Source organism: Eretmochelys imbricata, chromosome 6 (assembly GCF_965152235.1).
Source record: "Eretmochelys imbricata isolate rEreImb1 chromosome 6, rEreImb1.hap1, whole genome shotgun sequence".
Lineage (NCBI taxonomy): Eukaryota > Metazoa > Chordata > Testudines > Cheloniidae > Eretmochelys > Eretmochelys imbricata.
Genome location: NC_135577.1, coordinates 47962764 through 47981631, shown reverse-complemented (window position 1 = coordinate 47981631; position 18868 = coordinate 47962764). Strand labels below are relative to the sequence as shown.

The 18868-nt window shown below is 38.8% G+C and overlaps 1 protein-coding gene across 2 annotated transcripts in view; it reads left to right on the top strand.

Annotated features, from left to right (window-relative positions):
- Positions 1–18868, top strand: part of NAV2 (neuron navigator 2) — a 344782-nt gene that overhangs the window by 313781 nt on the left and 12133 nt on the right. The window contains exons 23-32 of one of the 2 annotated variants that reach the window (XM_077820143.1): positions 5442–5525; positions 6359–6470; positions 7173–7318; positions 9434–9442; positions 9833–10005; positions 13396–13549; positions 14928–15087; positions 15578–15678; positions 17922–18017; positions 18423–18591. In XM_077820143.1, the coding sequence (XP_077676269.1) occupies positions 5442–5525; positions 6359–6470; positions 7173–7318; positions 9434–9442; positions 9833–10005; positions 13396–13549; positions 14928–15087; positions 15578–15678; positions 17922–18017; positions 18423–18591 (1204 nt within the window). The remainder of the gene's footprint in view (positions 1–5441; positions 5526–6358; positions 6471–7172; positions 7319–9433; positions 9443–9832; positions 10006–13395; positions 13550–14927; positions 15088–15577; positions 15679–17921; positions 18018–18422; positions 18592–18868) is intronic. The other variant, XM_077820144.1, reaches the window with a different exon arrangement.

Genomic DNA, 18868 nt, shown 5'->3' with positions numbered 1-18868 from the left:
TCAGAATATTACAGAATTATTATTTAATCGAATAGCAAACGTTTCCAAGTCAATTTAGCAAATTTACAGCAACTTTAAACAGTAGTAGTAAAATTATTTTAGCTACATGAATACCTCTAACAGAAAGTTGAGGAAAACTGTTCAAAGTTCATTCCTTATTTGTACAGTAGAGGATTTTGCACTTCTACTTGCTTGCTTTTCGAAGCTGAAAATACGCATTTCAAAATGATAGTGGATGTCAATAGTAATGAAGGGGAAAAACAATTGAACTTCATATGGACCCATGCATGAAGACCTGAAAATGAAGAAATTTGAAGGATGTTGCATCTTTTTCTATTAGCATCAGTTATTTTATTTTCAAGGCTGAACTATATTTTTAATGTTGCATTCCATGAAAATAGGAAAACATGAAGAAAAACTGGTCTGAACATCTGGAATGATATTTAGTCAATGGCTTTTCTGGTCCTTCTTTCGATGGCATCTCCATCAGCCTTAAACTTTTCTAAAGAACTCTTTAGCTGAATGCAAAATGTGAGCTCTGCAATTCTCTAGTAAATTGGCAGCTCCTTCACACTGGCTGGCCTCAACCATTATCCTTTTATGCAAAAAAGGCACGTTGGACCTAAACTGACTGGCAATATTCTTCCTATTTGGCAGTAGGAAAACAATCTCAGCCTCTGTTACCAAAATCAAGCTGCAGGCTAGTGAGGTTCAATCTTGCTTTCTTAAGACACTTATATTATGAATTCTGCAGATGAATTATTGACTATCCTATCTAAGGAGAGGATAATTATCCAACTCAGGTTTAATAATTGTTACTAAGCATTTCTGTGAGTTGGTTAATTAGTTACTTAGCCATGTATTGTTTTTTATTTAACTTCATAGATTTTTCTAGTAAAATATTAATAGAGATCTAAAATATTAAGCTCTGTACAATTATTTTAATATTATACATAGTTAGAATGATGACTTGGTAAGAAATGGAAAAATCCTGGTAATGGACTTTTGCTTTAGACTATTTGCTTGTAAAATTCAACAGTGCCCTGTTACTTTGCTGAGTGTCTGCAAGCCTCTCTGGGTTAAGAGGTTTTTTCAAACCCCTACACTGTTAGTTTATAAATAGATTAATAAATAATTAATTTGACAAAAGCGCTCTCTCTCTCTCTTTGGTGAGTATTTCTTTTAAGGTAAGATTAGCACATCAATCTGTGATAGCATTTTTGCAGCTTGACTTAAAAGCAGCTGTGAAAAATGCATTTGGAATTTTGTTGTGTCTTAGAAATTGAAACTCTAACTATATTTTAACAATTTTTGAAGATAATGGCTGGTAAAGCAGAAGGCAGCAGCAGCTGTATGTGCGGTCACTAGCTTTTGCCAGCAAACTCAATCATTGCCTTCCCCCTTCAAAAGCATGTAATTGTCACTATTGTATCTATGCACTTAATATTTATGAAAAACATGGCACAGAATCCTAGAAATGTAGGTCTGCAAGAGACCTTGACAGGTCATCTACCCTGTGCTGAGGCAGGATCATATATACCTAATGCATCACTGACAGGTGTTTGTCTAACCTGTTTTTAAAATCCTCCATTGACGAGGATTCCACTACCTTCCTTGGAAGCCTATTCCAGTATTTAACTAGTTTTAGAGTTAGAAAGTTTTTCCTAATACCTAATCTAAATCTCTGTTGCTGCAGTTTAAGCTCCTTATTTCTTGTCCTACCTTCACCGTTGCTCTTAATAACAGCCTTTAACATATTTGAAGACTGTTTTCGGGTCTCCCCTCAGTCTTCTCAGGACTAAACATATCCAATTTTTTTAACCCTTCCCCCTACATCATGTTTTCTAAATCTTATTTTTGTTGCCCTTCTTTGGACACACACCAGTTTGTCAACATCTTTCTTAAAGTGTAGGGCCCAAAACTGGAAACCATACTTTAGCTGAGGTCTCACCAGAGCTGAGTAACGTGGAACTATTACCTACCATTGTGACATTCCCAGGTATAATCTGGATTGATAGACAGCTGTGTCCCTTCAATTCTCCAACCTGGGGTGCCTTTTACACTGCCTTTTACACTGCTTTGCTGTGAGAGCAGCCACTCCTGGCCTGCGCTCGCGCGCTCTCTTGCTGTCTCTCACACACACACTCACGCACACACACACACACAGCCTCTAGCATGTAAATGACTCCTAGCTGAGTCATATGAGTGCTGTTAGCTAGCCACTCTTGAATTATATTGAAGAATGACACCAGCAAATTCCAAGTTCCAGACTTTCCCTGAGAAGTGCGTCTCTTGTACTGCCCAGTACCTTCCTAGACAATACAAGCTTATATAAGCTTATATTCATTAATAGAAAATGATATGCACAAACCTTGTTATCTCAAATGAAACTTCCTAAAGACTTCAATCCCAACACATTTGCGTAGATAAAACAATAAAACAAGTTTATTAACTACAGAAAGATAGATTTTAAGTGATTACAAGCAATGAGGCATAAACGTCAGAATTGGTTACAAAGAAATAACTAATACTTAATGTATCAAGCTAAGCGAATTCAAAGCAAAAAGGTTTCTCTCACCGTATGTTTATAGCAGTCTGGCTGGATTCCTCCCCAGTCAAGACTCCTCGCCCAGTTCAGTCATGCTTTTATTCTTTTTCAAATGTTGACGATGATGTGAGTAGAGATAAGGGGAGAGAGGTGTTGCTCACTTTTATATCTTTTTCCTCCACTTTGAGAATCATCTCCAGCTGGGGTTCAAGCAACAGCCAGTCTGTTTACAAGGGAACCCCCAGGTGTTCCATTGCCAAGATGTAAATATCTCGCTCACACCTTTCTTCCTACCAAAGAACGACCGCTTAGTCAGGTGATAGTCCATATGATTGTGTTGAGACCTGGCTGAGACATCAGTTTGTCTTTTGTCTCTGGGGAACTGGTTTGAAGTTGTTTCCTCAGACTTGGAACATGTCTTCTACAGTAGAATTTTATTACTCTACGTACAATGTTGCCACACATATTTTACCAGGACAATACTGTTCAGCAGATTTGAGTTTTCAAATGATACCTTGCAATGCATACAAAATCTATTATAGTTTTGTAAAAAGGATGAACACATGGATAGACTATCAGACCCGTGTATTGCATATGATCCTCCTGCTAATATATCTCAGTGGTATTAGTCTTTTTTGCAACTGCATCATATTATTGACTCTCATTCCACTGTAACCCCCAGATCCTTTTCTGCAGTACTACCGCTTAGCCAGTTATTCCCCATTTTGTAGTTGTGCATTTGATTTTTTCCTTCCTAAGTGTGATAGTTTTCACTTGTCTTTATTGAATTTCATCTCATTTATTTCAGACCAATTCTCCAATTTGTCACAGTCATTTTGAATTCTAATCCCATCCTCCAAAGTGCTAGCAACCCCTCCCATCTTGCTGTCATCTTCACATTTTATATGCAGACTCTCCACTGCATTATCCAAGTCACTAATGAAAATATTGAGTTGTACCAGACCCAGGACAGATACCTGCAGGACCCTACTGGGTACATCCTCCCAATTTGATAGTAAACCATTGATAACTACTCTTCAAATATTTGAATATGGTTTGTCAACCAGTTCTGCACCTACTTTATAGTAATTTAATCTAAACCACCTTTCCCTAGCTTGCATATGAGAATATCGTGTGTCAAAAGCCGTACTAAAATCAAGTTATATCATCGTTGCAAACTGTTGCTTTATGTGAAACCTGCAAATTTTGGTCTTATTTTAAAATCTTGAAACTGAAGTATTTAAAATGTTTTGAGGAGTATCTAGTATTTTTGAATCACTCTACTGGCTGATTTCCCAGCTGATTTTTAATGGCAATTCAGTAAAGGGAAGATGCTACTGTTTCTGATTTTACCTGACACGGAATTAATACATATAGTTTGGGATATTTCATAGAGACAGCATTGGTGTTTACACCTTCAGAGCATTATCATATGCCCTTTAGAGCTCCATCATTGCAGTTATGTACAGTTTTTATGTAACCACTTCTTTATTATTTAATCCCATTGTTTAAATAATAGGGGGCACTTCCACGTCATTGACAGAGACCTGGAGATTATTTCCCTCTGCACATATACTCACACCCCTCTTATTCCTCCTATTTTAATCTTTCACTCTCCCTTTTCCACCCATAAACAAAAATAATTCACCATATCATGGCCACCATGGCGTCTTTATCTTTTTGTAAAAGAATTCATGAATAAAGCAAGATGTTGTCATCTAATGGGATAGCGGGGGTCAAGGTTTCTGGGTTCTCTTCCCCACTCTGTCACAAACTTGCTTTATGGCTTGGAACAAACCATTTAACCTCTTTATGCCTCAGTTTCCTCATCTGAGAAATGGCTATAGTAATACTTAACTACCTGGGATGAGGGTTACCGTTTGTAAAATGCTTTGAAGTTTTCTGATAAGAAGTGCAAAGGTACTGAAAATTATTAATCTATATAGAGATTGTGGTGGTACAATACAATGCTTTTGTATTATTCCTTAATACTCAAAGGACAAAATTTAGTCCCTGAAATGTTCCTAACAAAAAAATTAAATGATGTTGTCTCTCAGATTTCCAACACTGGGTCTAATAGTTCCTTCCAGCTGAACAAAGCAGCAGAACAAAAGTTTCCCAGTTAGAATGAAATCCAAACAGCTTTAAACTACTATGAAAAATACATAAAATGGACTGAACCTATTATGAGACTCAGTGTTTCTCAAAGGCATTTTATTCCCATTTACTCTAGAACAGTTCTCACTCTGTTATCCTCTTTGTATTTTCTTTTCAGAATAAATAAAAGCTCCAGTCCAGAACAGATTGCAATTATTTGCTGATCTATCTGTCCGTTTGAGATTCCTGCTCCGTCCACTGATCTCATAGTGAAAAATTGATGTAGAATATTAATCAGGGAGAACTGTAAAGAATGTCTTTCCTGTAAGCAATATGTCTTTAGGAAACCTAAGTACTGCCATGCCAGATCAGTCTAATAATCCTTCTAGTTTAGTATCCTGTCTCCAGCAATGATCAGTATCAACTGCTCCGGAGGAAGAAACACTGCAGTTGGCAATTGTGGGATAATCTGCACCCCAGGAAGGGTTCCTGCTAACCTCCAGTAATCAGAGGTTGGTTTATGTCTCAAAGCTTGAGGATTTTCAAAATTTTTACCTTCTGGCATTGCTGACTCTCCCACACATAAGGCACTCCTAGAAGTTTTGGTTGTAAACAGATTTGGCAAGAGGTGTTCTTATTTTGCCAAGCCTACTCTAACCTCTCTATTTCTCTTTGTGGTATCTAGTTAACAAACACTGGAAGACGCCATACAACGTTTTTTAAATACTTAGATAAGCACACTCTTTTATTTGGTGGAGAGAACAGTATTCATTCTACAATGTCATTTAATTTTCAGGCTCACCTTGTGGCAGCATTTGAGCAGAGCCTTGGAAACATGACCATTCGACTACAGAGTCTGACTATGACAGCAGAACAAAAGGCAAGTTTGAGAAACATTTGTTCTGTATGCGTACATGTAGATGCACACATCCCAGTGGGGAGGAGAACCAAGTGATTTTTAAAAATTAATTCACAGTAGTGGTGTTTTTATGAAACCTGTCTTACAAACTCGGTAAGTTGCCCTGTTCCATTCATTCACTTGGAAGCATCTGGAGCTGGCCACTGTCCAAAGACAGGATACTGAGCTAGATGGACCATTGATCTGACCCAGTATGGCCATTCTTATGGTCTTGTGAAAGAGGATAATCCTTTCATTTGTATTTTAAAATAGAAATGTGCATGTGATTGGTGGGATAACAGCACAAGAATGGGAACCTGGATCTTTCCTAAGTTCTATTTCAGCTCTGACACTGTGAGTCCCTTTGGAGCCTTGGGCAGATCACAACCTTTCTGCTTGCTTACCTCACAGGGGTGTTTTGAGGACTGATTAGATAATGACTGTAAGTTGCTTGGAACAAAAGAGAGGCTAATTATTGCTTTTTATTACAGTTTGTCTTCTTCCCAACACATACATGCATACATCCAGTAAAACCACTATTAAAAATTACTGCACTATGTACAATCACCAATGTTTAGTGCTACTTTAATGCACAATAATTTCTCCACATTGTGGAATGACAATATCTGAACCCCTAAAAAGTAGTGCTTTCAAGGTCCAGTCAATCGTGCAGTATACACCAACCCTCAGCACATTTCTCATGCACCCCAGACCATTCACCAAGTACTTAAACCCAGATTGAAAGAAGGCTGCCTGGGAACAGTTACATGGAATCTAAATGTATGGACATCTCATTGGTTTCTTTTTCATTTCAGGATTCCGAACTGAATGAGTTAAGGAGAACCATTGAACTACTGAAAAAGCAGAACGCTGCTGCCCAAGCTGCCATTAATGGAGTAATTAACACACCTGAACTCACTTGCAAAGGTAAAGAGGCAAACTCTACTTTTAACAGAAGTGTAGCACTCCTGAGACATTTGTCCTCTTGGTAATATCTGATGCAATTTACCTTGCCCAGAGACTGGCTTTGTATATATCATCAACTGTATTTGCTTCTGCTTTGATGTAACATGGAGATGTATACATTTATATCTCAGTAGAGCCCTATGATTTTTGTTGGTACCTTCTATTTAAATAAACTGTTATCAGACCCTCCTGTGCTGTCTAATAAACAGTTTAATAAAACTTTGCTATCTGTAGTTGCTGTATTGCTCAAATTCACTGTAAGCATTTCAGAATTCTCACAGCAGCACAATAAAGGAATAGAATCCTCCTTCTGAGAGTTGTGGATACTGTGAAATCTCTAAGTAATTACCTGATTCTTTAAAAAAAAAAAATTAATTTCCAGTGCAAAGCAAGGGCCTGATCCTGCAAAGTCTCCTTCACATTACTTGTCTCACTGACTTAAATTGAGACTATTTGCATGAGGAAAGGTTTGCAGGCTCATATGTGAAATATTAATTGTGCCAAGAGAAACAAGGAATATTGCTGTGAACTATGCAATGCCATCATTTTGTGCAAGTGATTCTAAATGCACTTAATTCCTAAAGCATTTTTGCCAGGATGAGTGACCAGTGGAGATATTGAAATGTCTCCAGTAAATTTGACTATATCGCTGTTAACATTCAGGTACTGGGACTGCCCAACCTGCAGACCTGCGAATCAGAAGGCAACACTCTTCAGATAGTGTCTCTAGTATTAACAGTGCTACTAGTCACTCCAGTGTGGGAAGCAACGTAGAGAGTGATTCAAAGAAGAAGAAGAGAAAAAACTGGGTGAGTGTGCTTCAGGAGACTGTGTGAAACGGATATAAAATTGTCCTATGAACATCCAGGTTGAAATTCTCCCTTGTGCATCAGGTCAACACAAGGACTATGGACCACTTAAATTACACCTAAGCCCTATTTTGAAGACCTAAGTGAATCTTAAGTGATGCCTATGTTTGTGCTGGCCCTCTACGTTCACTAGCCAAGAATTTTACGTTCACTAGCCAAAAGGCCAGTCATAAAACCTGTAGTTGCAATAGCTCTCAAAGACTAATCCTGGCTAAGAGACATACATTGCCTAGTCTATTAGTGTAAAACATTAGAGAAAAATCCAAGTAAATGAAACAAATTCACAATGAAGGAAGATTAAGCCTCTTAGCTCATATTGCTTTCCTCTTCTGAGTCCATTCATTCCATTTTAACTTGGGCTGTGTTCTGAATGAAATTTTTAAATCAAATAAATCCATTTTTAAAATTCTCTTGTGATAGAAGTTTCTTCCAAAAGGTTTCAAAATAATCATTTTTCACTTTCCACTTCTCTTTATTTGCTCATCATGCGTTCTATACAAGGTACCATGCACTGGAGGAAAGGTACACAGTATTAAACTCCATTTTTAATTAGACCATTGCTGCTGTAGTAACTTTAGCTTTATTTTAGTTTGGACTAAAATACTTAGTTCTTGTAATATAGTCAGTAAAGCAGTCCACACCCTCCTTCCCACTCAATGTAAATGTTCCTGGATCCTTAGCACACTGAAATTATAAATATGTTGCTACAAAATGTTATAGTTTGCTCTTGTGAACATTTATTCTGAAATTATCAGTGATCCTGTTACGGTTATGTATGAAACTCCCTTTGTGCCATGAGACTGCAACATTTTACTTGAACAGACTCTCATTTTAATGTATCTTTTCTATCCCAATGGTTTCACTTCTATATTTTAATCATAACACTTTCTCTCCCCTCCCCGCATTGTCCAAAACCTTGGATTCAATGAAAGCAGTAGCTTCTCCAAATCCTCACAGTACTGTCTTGTGTGTTACTTGTTGGGGTACTCTGCTGGCAAGATGGACTTTATTTTCTCTCCTCCTTGTAAACAGTTAATGAGTCTTTTTCACATCAGCTAGATTAATCCTATATGATCAGTAATTCCTCAGTCATGATCAATACCTCATCATATCTTTTCAGTCCTATTTTATTAGTTGTTTTATGTTTCCATGGTCTAGAAGATTTCATTCTAGCACCAAGCTATATATCTCATTTGTCATTCCACTATTCTTAGTGTGGATTAGGGGACATTTATTTATTGTGAAAAAGATGAATATATAGGGTCTTAGTGCAGTTCGGGTAAACAGAGGAAATAGCATCTTGATTTCATCAAAGGACCACATTATAGCAGAACGAAGAATGGATATAAAATTAACTCTTTATTTATAAACTGGATATAAGTTGCACCCAGTGAATGTAGAATGCTTATTTCACAAATATTTGTGAGATCTTTTCTAAACTCAGAACGTCTAATTACATAGTGAAACATTACCTTCAGGCTAAAATAAAAGTACTTCAGAGACATGTTGCCACTGAAAACTTAGTGCAATTTAAAAAAATCTTATTCACCTATAAAACATGTGAGTTACACTTTTGTAATGAACTGAGATCACAGGGATCCACCAGTTTAGTCATCATCATGCTTGATTTTTCAGTCATTTTGTAAGTGGGAGTCCCATTCAAAAGACTTACAAGTTGCAGATAGGTAGAGAAGGCTGAATATTTTAACCTGATGAAATATTTATCCCTTGAAGGAAGACACGATGTACCAGTGCCTCAGCAACTCAGTTAAGAGATTACTAGCCATGGAGAAAATAAGATTCAGGCAGTATTGAGATTCAGATCTGTGTGCCATCCCTCATGTGATGTGAAATGACCATGTGTTTGAAGGTCCCATTTTTAGATAATATAGTTCCATGTACTCTGATTCCTGTTTAAAATTATTTCTGGTGTGTTTGTTGTTTATTGGTCATGTTTGTCTGAGAAATCCAAAGCTTTCCCCGTCACTGGCTTTCTCTGTTAAAACTTGTCTTTTTTCCTTTCCCCTTCCCTTTTGCTTGCGCTTCCTCTGGCAGGTCAATGAGGTAAGGAAGACCTACTTTAAACTATAAAATACAAAGCTAATCCATCCATTTACATGACTAACCCCATCAGCATCAATAACCTTGTCTGAGCCATGTTGCTTTATAACTGCAAGTTGTAATAACATTGTTACAAAGTTTCTTGTGCTAAATGGAATTCAGTATTCGTTGTGAGGGAGACACCCTAAAAACAGGAGGCATCAACATCCAGCCCTTTCAAGAGCTTATTCTAGATTCCCTTATTAATCTTATAAAATGGCTAAGATTAATGTGAAGTATTTGTTGCCATTTTGTTGGAAAGGTTTGCATGCTATAGTTTGTACTTTGTGACCTAATTTTTTGCTTAGCTGCATTCTTTATGATGTCTCTACGGTTATGGTTTTGTTGTTTCAGTTACGCAGCTCCTTCAAGCAAGCATTTGGTAAAAAGAAATCCCCCAAGTCAGCATCTTCTCATTCAGATATTGAGGAGATGACTGATTCTTCTTTACCTTCATCACCAAAGCTACCACACAACGGCTCAACTGTTTCTACCCCGTTGCTCAGAGCTTCTCATTCCAATTCTCTGTAAGTGGCATTTTTATTTTTTAAAATCTTTTAAAATGAGTGGTTTGGAAATGTAACCGCAGGAAATGTACTGTAAGGAGCAGTCCTGCATTGACAGAGAAATAGGACTGGATTAGCTAATGGAATGAGGAGTGCCATATATTATTTAGTGATATTACCCCAAGATGAGATCGGAGCCCCATTTTGACATACATACACACAAAACACAGTTCTGGTTGAAATTCCGAACTCAGTGTTTTCCCACTGACTTCAATGAAGCCAAGATTTCACCTAATGTCTGCCCTGAAGATTTCACAGTCTAAGTAAATAAGATAAACCAAAGGTGGAAGAAAGGAAGTAGTAGTATTATTATCCCTGTTTTACAGCAGGAATACGGAGAGATTAGATGACTTGCCAGGGGAGTCACAGGAAGTCTGTGGCAGAGCTGGGAACATATATCGAGTCCCAATCCTGCATCTTAACCATAATACTCTGTGAAGCCAAAAGACATCAACTCTCTTCTAAAGAATAGTTCAATATTTTCACCATGTAAGGGAAGTAGTTGTAACCAAAGTGATCTTGGACTGCAGAACTAATTGAAACTTCTCCTTGTGCTATCAGCTGTTCCAGCACAGGTTGGCATCTGGGGTTTCATATTTTCTTTTAAGTAAAGACAACACATGTTACTATAAACGTCAGAGAAGTGTTTAATTTCAAAGTGGTTGAACTAGTTCAAGTAACGATAAGAATTGTTTCAAACATTTATGCCAAAAGCCCAATTCTCCACTCTGTCATTTGACTCCCTATGTGACCTTGGGCAAACCACATAATCTCTCTCTGCTTCAGTTTGACAATTTGTAAAATGAGGTTAATGGTACCTCCCTCAGAGAGGTGTTTTGAGGATAAATTAATGTTTATAAAGTGCTGAGAGAACCTTATGAAGCTGTTTTATAATTATAGTACATCAGTAACTTCTTCACTTTGATTTGGATCAGTAGAAATAGAGATGCCACCTAGCTGAAATCAGGAAGCATTGAAAATATTGTAAGAGATCCTGTCTCATATTGATTTCAGATCAAATACATTTGAATAGTATCCAAACTTCAAGTTTCCCATCATTTGTTTCTATGTAAGGAGGTATGATTCAAGAGAACAATGGCAATAAGATGCAGCTAGCATGAAATAATCCCCCCACCACATGTAAAGGTCACAGTTCTTCTACTTCTTAATTGCAATATCATCACTTTCAAGCAACCTCAGCCCATAATACTATGGAATAGTCAAAGCTTGAAGCCAGCTTTTAATGTTGAAATTGATTATATCTGTCATCAATCAAAATACTCTGTGAATATGGCTAGTCTTGACAAGTAGCTGGAGAGCCAATGGGCTGGAGATGAATTGAGGAAAGGTCAAATACTTCATCTGTGGGGAGGGCTTCAAGCAGGGCACCAGTATGAGTGAGGTGTGCATGTTTTGGTTTATTTGTTTTCTGATGGGAGGGAAAACTTTGCTCATTTACTTAGGGATTTAGGCAGAGACATTTTAAACTGAAACCTCCCTGAAAGCATACAGCTCTGGTGCTGATCTTCCTATGTACAAACTCCTGCACCTGAACATCAGCTTCAATCTGCTTAATCGCTTTACACTGAGTACAAGGCTCAGGCAGAGAAAGAGAGGGGCCAGCAGAATGAAGAGGCAGCAGGGCAATCTTCCAGAAAATGTATGTGCTGAAAGGCTGTTCACCCAGAGTTTTGGGGGAGAACAACAAAAATGCCATTAAAATAAACTTTTAAGCATGAGTGGTTTAAAGCAAGAAGGAATTTATCATGTCTGAATAGGTAGGGTTCCAAAGCCCTCCAGAATCATTCAGGGAAGCCCAGCTGTGCACACCTGTTGAGCTTTAAATCTTTCTGTAAACTCATCAATCTCCAAGTGACTGCTGCTACTCTCTGTACTTCCTTAATTTATTTGGATTTTTTGCATTTAAAAGATTTCCCGCATGATGACTACTTTGAAAGAAATACTAATGTTGTCCAAGGATAGGTAATGGCCAGAATTTCGTTTCATGTACAAATTTTATTACCCTCAAAGCATAATTCCTGTGCTCGTAAAGCTAGTTTCTGATGTTTCAGAGTCATAGGTTCATAGTCATAGATTCCAAGGCCAGAAGGGACCATTAGATCATCTAGTCTGACCTCCTGTGTAACACAGGCCATACAACTTCCCCAAAATAATTTCTAGCACATCTCTTTTAAAAAATAAATTTAATCTTGATTTTAAAATAGTCAGTGATGCAGAATCCACCACGACACCTGGTAAATTGTTCCAATGGTTGATTACTTTCACTGCTAAAAATTTATGCCATATTTCCAGTCTGAATTTGTCTAGCTTCCACTTCCGGCCATTGGGTTGTTTATACTTTTCTCTGCTAGACTGAAGGGTCCATTATTAAATATTTGTTTTCTGTATAGGTATTTATAAACTGTAATCAAGTCATCCCCCTTAACCTCTTTCTTAAGCTAAATAGGTTGAGCTTTTTGAGTCTCACTGTAAGGCATGTTTTCTAATCCTTGAATGATTCTTGTGAACCCTCTCCAGTTTATCAACATAAAGGTCAACAGATACTGGGCTGGATGGGCCCATGGGCCTGATTAGGGGAAGCTGGGGGAGGGAATTTAACCCCCCGGTACCTCCAGTGGAGAATGACTCAGGGCAACAGGCTCACTCCAAAAGAGGGGGGGCCAGCATTTAAAATACATGGGGAACGCCTCCAAACCTGAGAGGATTTTTTCAAATCAGTACTTGGTAATTACATGAGAAATGGTAAAATCTGAAACTTGATATTAGTGTTCAACGATTAAAAAGAAAAGGGTACAAATATGAGATCCATTGTCATAAATTAGAGGAAAGTGGGAAAAGTTTGAGGGATTTTATAGCCATAGTTGATACATATAAAGCGGTAAAATTTGAGTGTATTTTATATCCGTATATGATAATTAGAGAGAAAATTAGCAAAATTTGCAAGGATTTTATATCAATCAGTATTCAAGAATTGGAGAAAAGGGCAACATCTGAGGAGATTTAATGTTAATATCAGATAATTAGATGAGAAAAATCTCAAGGAATAATAAACCAGACATAGATAACTAGAGAGAAAATGGGGTGAAATTTTGCAAGAATTTTATATCAGTATTTTAGAATTGAGGAAAAAGTGGGGCAAAAACTTCTACATAGAACTTTATCTATGTCATCATTGGTGCTGTAAGCAGCAATGGATTTTTGTCCAGCAAGCACATCTTGCTGAATCAGGGAAAATTGTTTTTGCGTTATTAATTAAATACTCTGAAACAGCATTTGAAAGTCATGCTCCCAAGCTCTCTGGTTAAGTGACTGTTTTACAACCTTTCCCAGTATTTCTGAATGTACTGACAGCGAAGCTGAAACAGTCATGCAGTTACGGAACGAGCTGAGAGACAAAGAGATGAAACTGACTGATATTCGTCTGGAGGCCCTTAGCTCTGCCCACCAGCTAGACCAGCTTCGGGAGGCTATGAACAGGATGCAGGTAGGAATGGAACAAAACCCCCCAAAATTAAAATTTGCTTTTATCTGTTAAGGACTAACAGTCCACCACACTACATAATTTCAGAGGATGTATAAAATCAAGGTCCAGTGATGCCTCATGGCGATTGAAGGTCCCAGGGCTCTTCTCACCAATGTAGACATGGCAACCCAGGCCTCTGGCATTACACTTTCAATTTTACAGCTACTTATCTAAAGAAATCACTTCATCCACCACCAGTGGTCACTTAGACAGTTGCCATGCTCTACCCAGGGGTTACTGCATGTCAGTGGGGGTGGTGAAGTGACTTGTAGTGTGCCTTGGGAAACTCTTATCAGAATGTTAAGGATTTTCATTGGACAAACTTTTAAAAGCCCTACACTTAACAGCATTTATCTTTCTGCCTGTATGTAACACAATAATGTTTGAATGCTGCATCCAATCAATTCAAACATTTCAGAGAATATTCTAGACATCAGTGGCCAGAATGCTGTTGATTTGGGGGAACACTGAAACTTCAAAAAAAGGAGATGAGGGACAGTATTTCTAAGTTGAGTTTAAGGCCTCTGCAAGCTTGGCCAACTAGGGTGGTAGGGCTAGAGAGAAATGGAGGGGACAAGGGAAAATGGGAACATGTACACAGACCCTGACATGGTGAGGAGGTTTTGGGACCCCTGGAATTGGAGGGAGGAGTAGGGGGAGGACCCCTAGAATGGGGGGGGGGGCACACAGCCCCTGGTGTAGGGGGAAATGGGAAATGGGACACACAGAATCCCTGGTGTGGGGGAGATTGCAGGATCCTGGTATGGTAGAGGGGTGAATGCAGACAGAGCCTCTAGCATGGGGGGATATAGGGGTGTACACAAAGCCCCCAGCATGCGGGAGAATTGCAATAGAGTGAAAGGGGGTACGAGAACCTCTGGCAGGAAGGGGATATTGAAGAACCTTGGTACAGGTGGATGGGGGAATTGGGACATACACTGAGCCTCTGCCTTGAAAAGAGAGAATGGGGAACCCAGGAATGAAAGGAGGGGAAACGGCGAGGCACACATAATCCTTCGCAGGGAGAGAGATTTCAAGGAATCCCAGAAATATAGGTGGATGGGAGAATTGTGCACCAGGAGCTTGTGGGATAGAAGGGAGGAACCCAAGGAGCCCCTGGTGTTCGCATGCACTTGGCCTACAGTCACTACAAAGTGTGTGCCCCTTAGATTTCTTAATATGCAGGTTTTTCAAAGGGATTTTGAAAAGTGCATCTTATTAAACACCTGGCATTTATTCTTTAGATATTTTAGGTAGTTTTTTGAAATGTATACTTGCAGCCACTCATAAATGAATTGAGGTAGCATGTGCCTCTTGTCTACTCACTTTTCTTTTCAAGAGCGAGATTGAGAAGTTAAAAGCAGAAAATGACCGGTTGAAGTCTGAAAACCACGGCAGCTGTAGCAGGGCTCAGTCTCAAGTTTCCATTTCATCCTCGCCAAGACAGTCCATGGGTCTGTCTCAGCACAGCCTGAGCCTCACAGAGTCTACCAGCCTCGGTGAGCATCCGGTGAAAGGCAATGGGCAAGTTTTATCCTGTAGTTGGAACGTTCACTTTGGTTAGCCATGAGAAACAAAAGAGTAAGGATTATTAATGGTTATGGTGTGGATATGTGTCAGCCACTGGGATAAACCCTTCTATTAGAATGTCGTCATCGTTCTGCTGCACCCTAAAATCTAGCTTTCCAATTATGACCTCAGCTACACAGAATCATGTTCAGAGCCATTTAATTGTGTACATTTGCCAACATGATATTTTGTAGGAAGGAAAATATGGGGTAACTGACAGTGGTAATTTTCTGTGACTTTTCCTTTTTGAGAATCATCTGCAGATTTGGCAGGGATGTCAGTAACAATATTCTCATGTTATGCCTCTATGCATGTGAGGACTAAGCTGTGTCCTGTCCCAGTGTAACAAAAATATTGGTGTAAGGCTCTTCATTGTTATCATTGTAAAACTAAGAGACTGTTGATATTTGCCATTCATAGACATGCTGTTAGATGACCCCGGTGATGGCTGTGCCCGGAAGGAAGGAGGCAGGCATGTTAAAATAGTTGTTAACTTTCAGGATGAAATTAAATGGAAGGAGGTGAGTTTCATTCTATATTAGGCCTGTACACCCTGTCCTCAGCTTTGAAATGTAACAGGGTTGAGTCTTGATCCTGAACTCATGTCTTTACTCCTTGGAATCTGTTTTGCATTTTTTTTGGCAAACATTTTAAAATTATTTTAGTAGTTCTCCAGTTCTCATACTAATTTAGCATTCAAATCATTCTGTTGAGATAGGCAGTAAAAAGATGATACTAAACTGGGAGGAGTGGTAGATACGCTGGAGGGCAGGGATAGGATACAGAGGGACCTAGACAAATTGGAGGACTGAGCCAAAAGAAATCTGATGAGGTTCAATAAGGATAAGTGCAGGGTCCTGCACTTAGGACGGAAGAACCCAATGCACCGCTACAGACTAGGGACCGAATGGCTAGGCAGCAGTTCTGCGGAAAAGGACCTAGGGGTGACAGTGGACAAGAAGCTGGATATGAGTCAGCAGTGTGCCCTTGTTGCCAAGAAGGCCAATGGCATTTTGGGATGTATAAGTAGGGGCATAGCGAGCAGATCGAGGGACGTGATCGTCCCCCTCTATTCGACATTGGTGAGGCCTCATCTGGAGTACTGTGTCCAGTTTTGGGCCCCACACTACAAGAAGGATGTGGAAAAATTGGAGAGAGTCCAGCGAAGGGCAACAAAAATGATTAGGGGTCTGGAACACATGACTTATGAGGAGAGGCTGAGGGAACTGGGATTGTTTAGTCTGCAGAAGAGAAGAATGAGGGGGGATTTGATAGCTGCTTTCAACTACCTGAGAGGTGGTTCCAGAGAGGATGGTTCTAGACGATTCTCAGTGGTAGAAGAGGACAGGACAAGGAGTAATGGTCTCAAGTTGCAGTGGGGGAGGTTTAGGTTGGATATTAGGAAAAATTTTTTCACGAGGAGGGTGGTGAAACACTGGAATGCGTTACCTAGGGAGGTGGTAGAATCTCCTTCCTTAGAAGTTTTTAAGGTCAGGCTTGACAAAGCCCTGGCTGGGATGTTTTAATTGGGGATTGGTCCTGCTTTGAGCAGGGGGTTGGACTAGATGACCTCCTGAGGTCCCTTCCGACCCTGATATTCTATGATTCTATGATTAAGAGTGGCCTGCTTCGCAGCAAAACTAATGGATCCAGTCTGCGGAGACCCAAAGTTTGTCATTCCAGCCCAAACTGTCTAAATTTAAATCAGGGTCACATTTTGAAACTATTCCAGGCTTAAACACCCTTATCCCCTGACCTCCAAACACACCTGGTTAATTTTAAACTGATTAAACAACAAACACATTTCAATTATTGTGCCTTGCAGTCCGTTTAATAAACTTGTGGTGCTTGTGTAAATCTGCTAAATTGCATTTACAGAGCACCAATCAAACCAAGTCATTGTGTAGTTGTTCCTTAATAAACACCTATTTGAGGAATAATTTGTGTCACTCAGATCTGCTTTCCATTACATGCCAAATGTACTTGAATAAATTCTGTGGAGAAATGAATCCAATTTGTATAAGCAAATTAACTATAAAAATTATTTGTTTAATTCTATTTGACTAGACCTGTGTTCGTGGTCAGAAAAGTAATTAAATAGAAATGGTATCCTTATGACTCCAAGACCCATAGTATAATATCTGTTGTCTTTAATGACAACAACTATTTTTAATTCTGTTAGCAGTGCAGATCCCATGCAGTTGTTGCAAAAAATGTTTTTGGCTTCTGTTCTTTCTGTTTTCCCTTAGACAATCATGAACAAAATTATCAGCTAAATTCTCTTAGTATAATGTTTATTGCCAAGAGATACAAAAAATCTAACTTGATTTTCAGGTCCCTGGTGGAGTTTTCCGAAATGGAGAGGGGAAAACTTTTTTCACTTGCAAATTAAGCATATTTGATCTGGAAGTTATTGAGAAAATAAATGTGGTACCACAATCTCAGTTTCTGATTATAATGGCTATAATTTTCTTCTTCTTGCTAAGCTCTATTTTCTGATATTTAAAACTTCTGGTGGATTGAATTTTAAGTGCCCTCTACATTAATAACCATTATTTTAATTGTGCATTTAACAATGCAATGACTATTCAGTAGAATAGAGAGAGGATCTTTGTATGGTTTTCAAAATTTACCATATGTTGGTATAAAGTAGAGACCAGCTGTGGTAGAGACAAACCGGGATTTTAAACAAATCCATTTATTTTGGACAGTCTCACATCATTAGCTTTCTTTTCACTTAAATTAATACGTTTGTATGCATTAGGATTCCAGGCCCCGCCTCTTCCTCATTGGCTGCATTGGAGTCAGTGGCAAGACAAAATGGGATGTACTGGACGGGGTTGTTAGACGGTTATTTAAGGTAAACAGTGACAATTTACTGTGTATTTGAATCTTCCCACTAAGTAATAAATGTTTTCATAGTTAGCAGTACATCTAACTACAATACCTTGTGGACCTCCATGGAGGCTCAGATTTGCATATTGGTCTGAATGTGAACTTGGCTCCAGGGAGCACTGAATTCTAATCTTGGCTCAGAGAGACATGCTGTGTGACTTTGGGCAATTCAATTAACCTCTTTCTACCTCAACTTCCTGTTTGTAAAGTAGAGATAACAGTTACCATCCTACTTCACAGGGATGCTGTGAGGATTAATTAGATAACGTTTGTATAGCACTACATTACATAAGTGGTGGTGGTGTGTGGTGTTACTGTGACATAGAATCTTCAGGGCAAGTAGATTTTAGAAGTTATTTTTTCACCCCAGGAATATATCATTCATGTGGATCCAGTGAGTCAGCTAGGACTGAATTCAGACAGTGTTTTGGGATACAACATTGGAGAAATCAAACGCACAAATAGTGCCGAGACACCTGAGCTGCTGCCCTGTGGCTATCTGGTTGGCGAAAACAACACCATCTCAGTTACTATCAAAGGTAATTATACTTGATACTGCCATTGTAGTTCTCAGTAATTATATCTGATAACGCCTATGGTTTTAGGAAGCCCGGAGAATCGGAAAAGTTTTATTACATTTCTTTTTCCCTGTCTCTCGCTTTAGCCCACCTGTACCTTACTTCTTTAGTGACATTTGTTAATGTAAGCAGTAGAGGCTGAAGAGTTTTAGGACATTGGGCCTGTACCCAAATTCAGTATCACTGTATCTTCTTAGTCTTGTAATAGTAGTAATAATAATTGCACTTGTAGCAGATT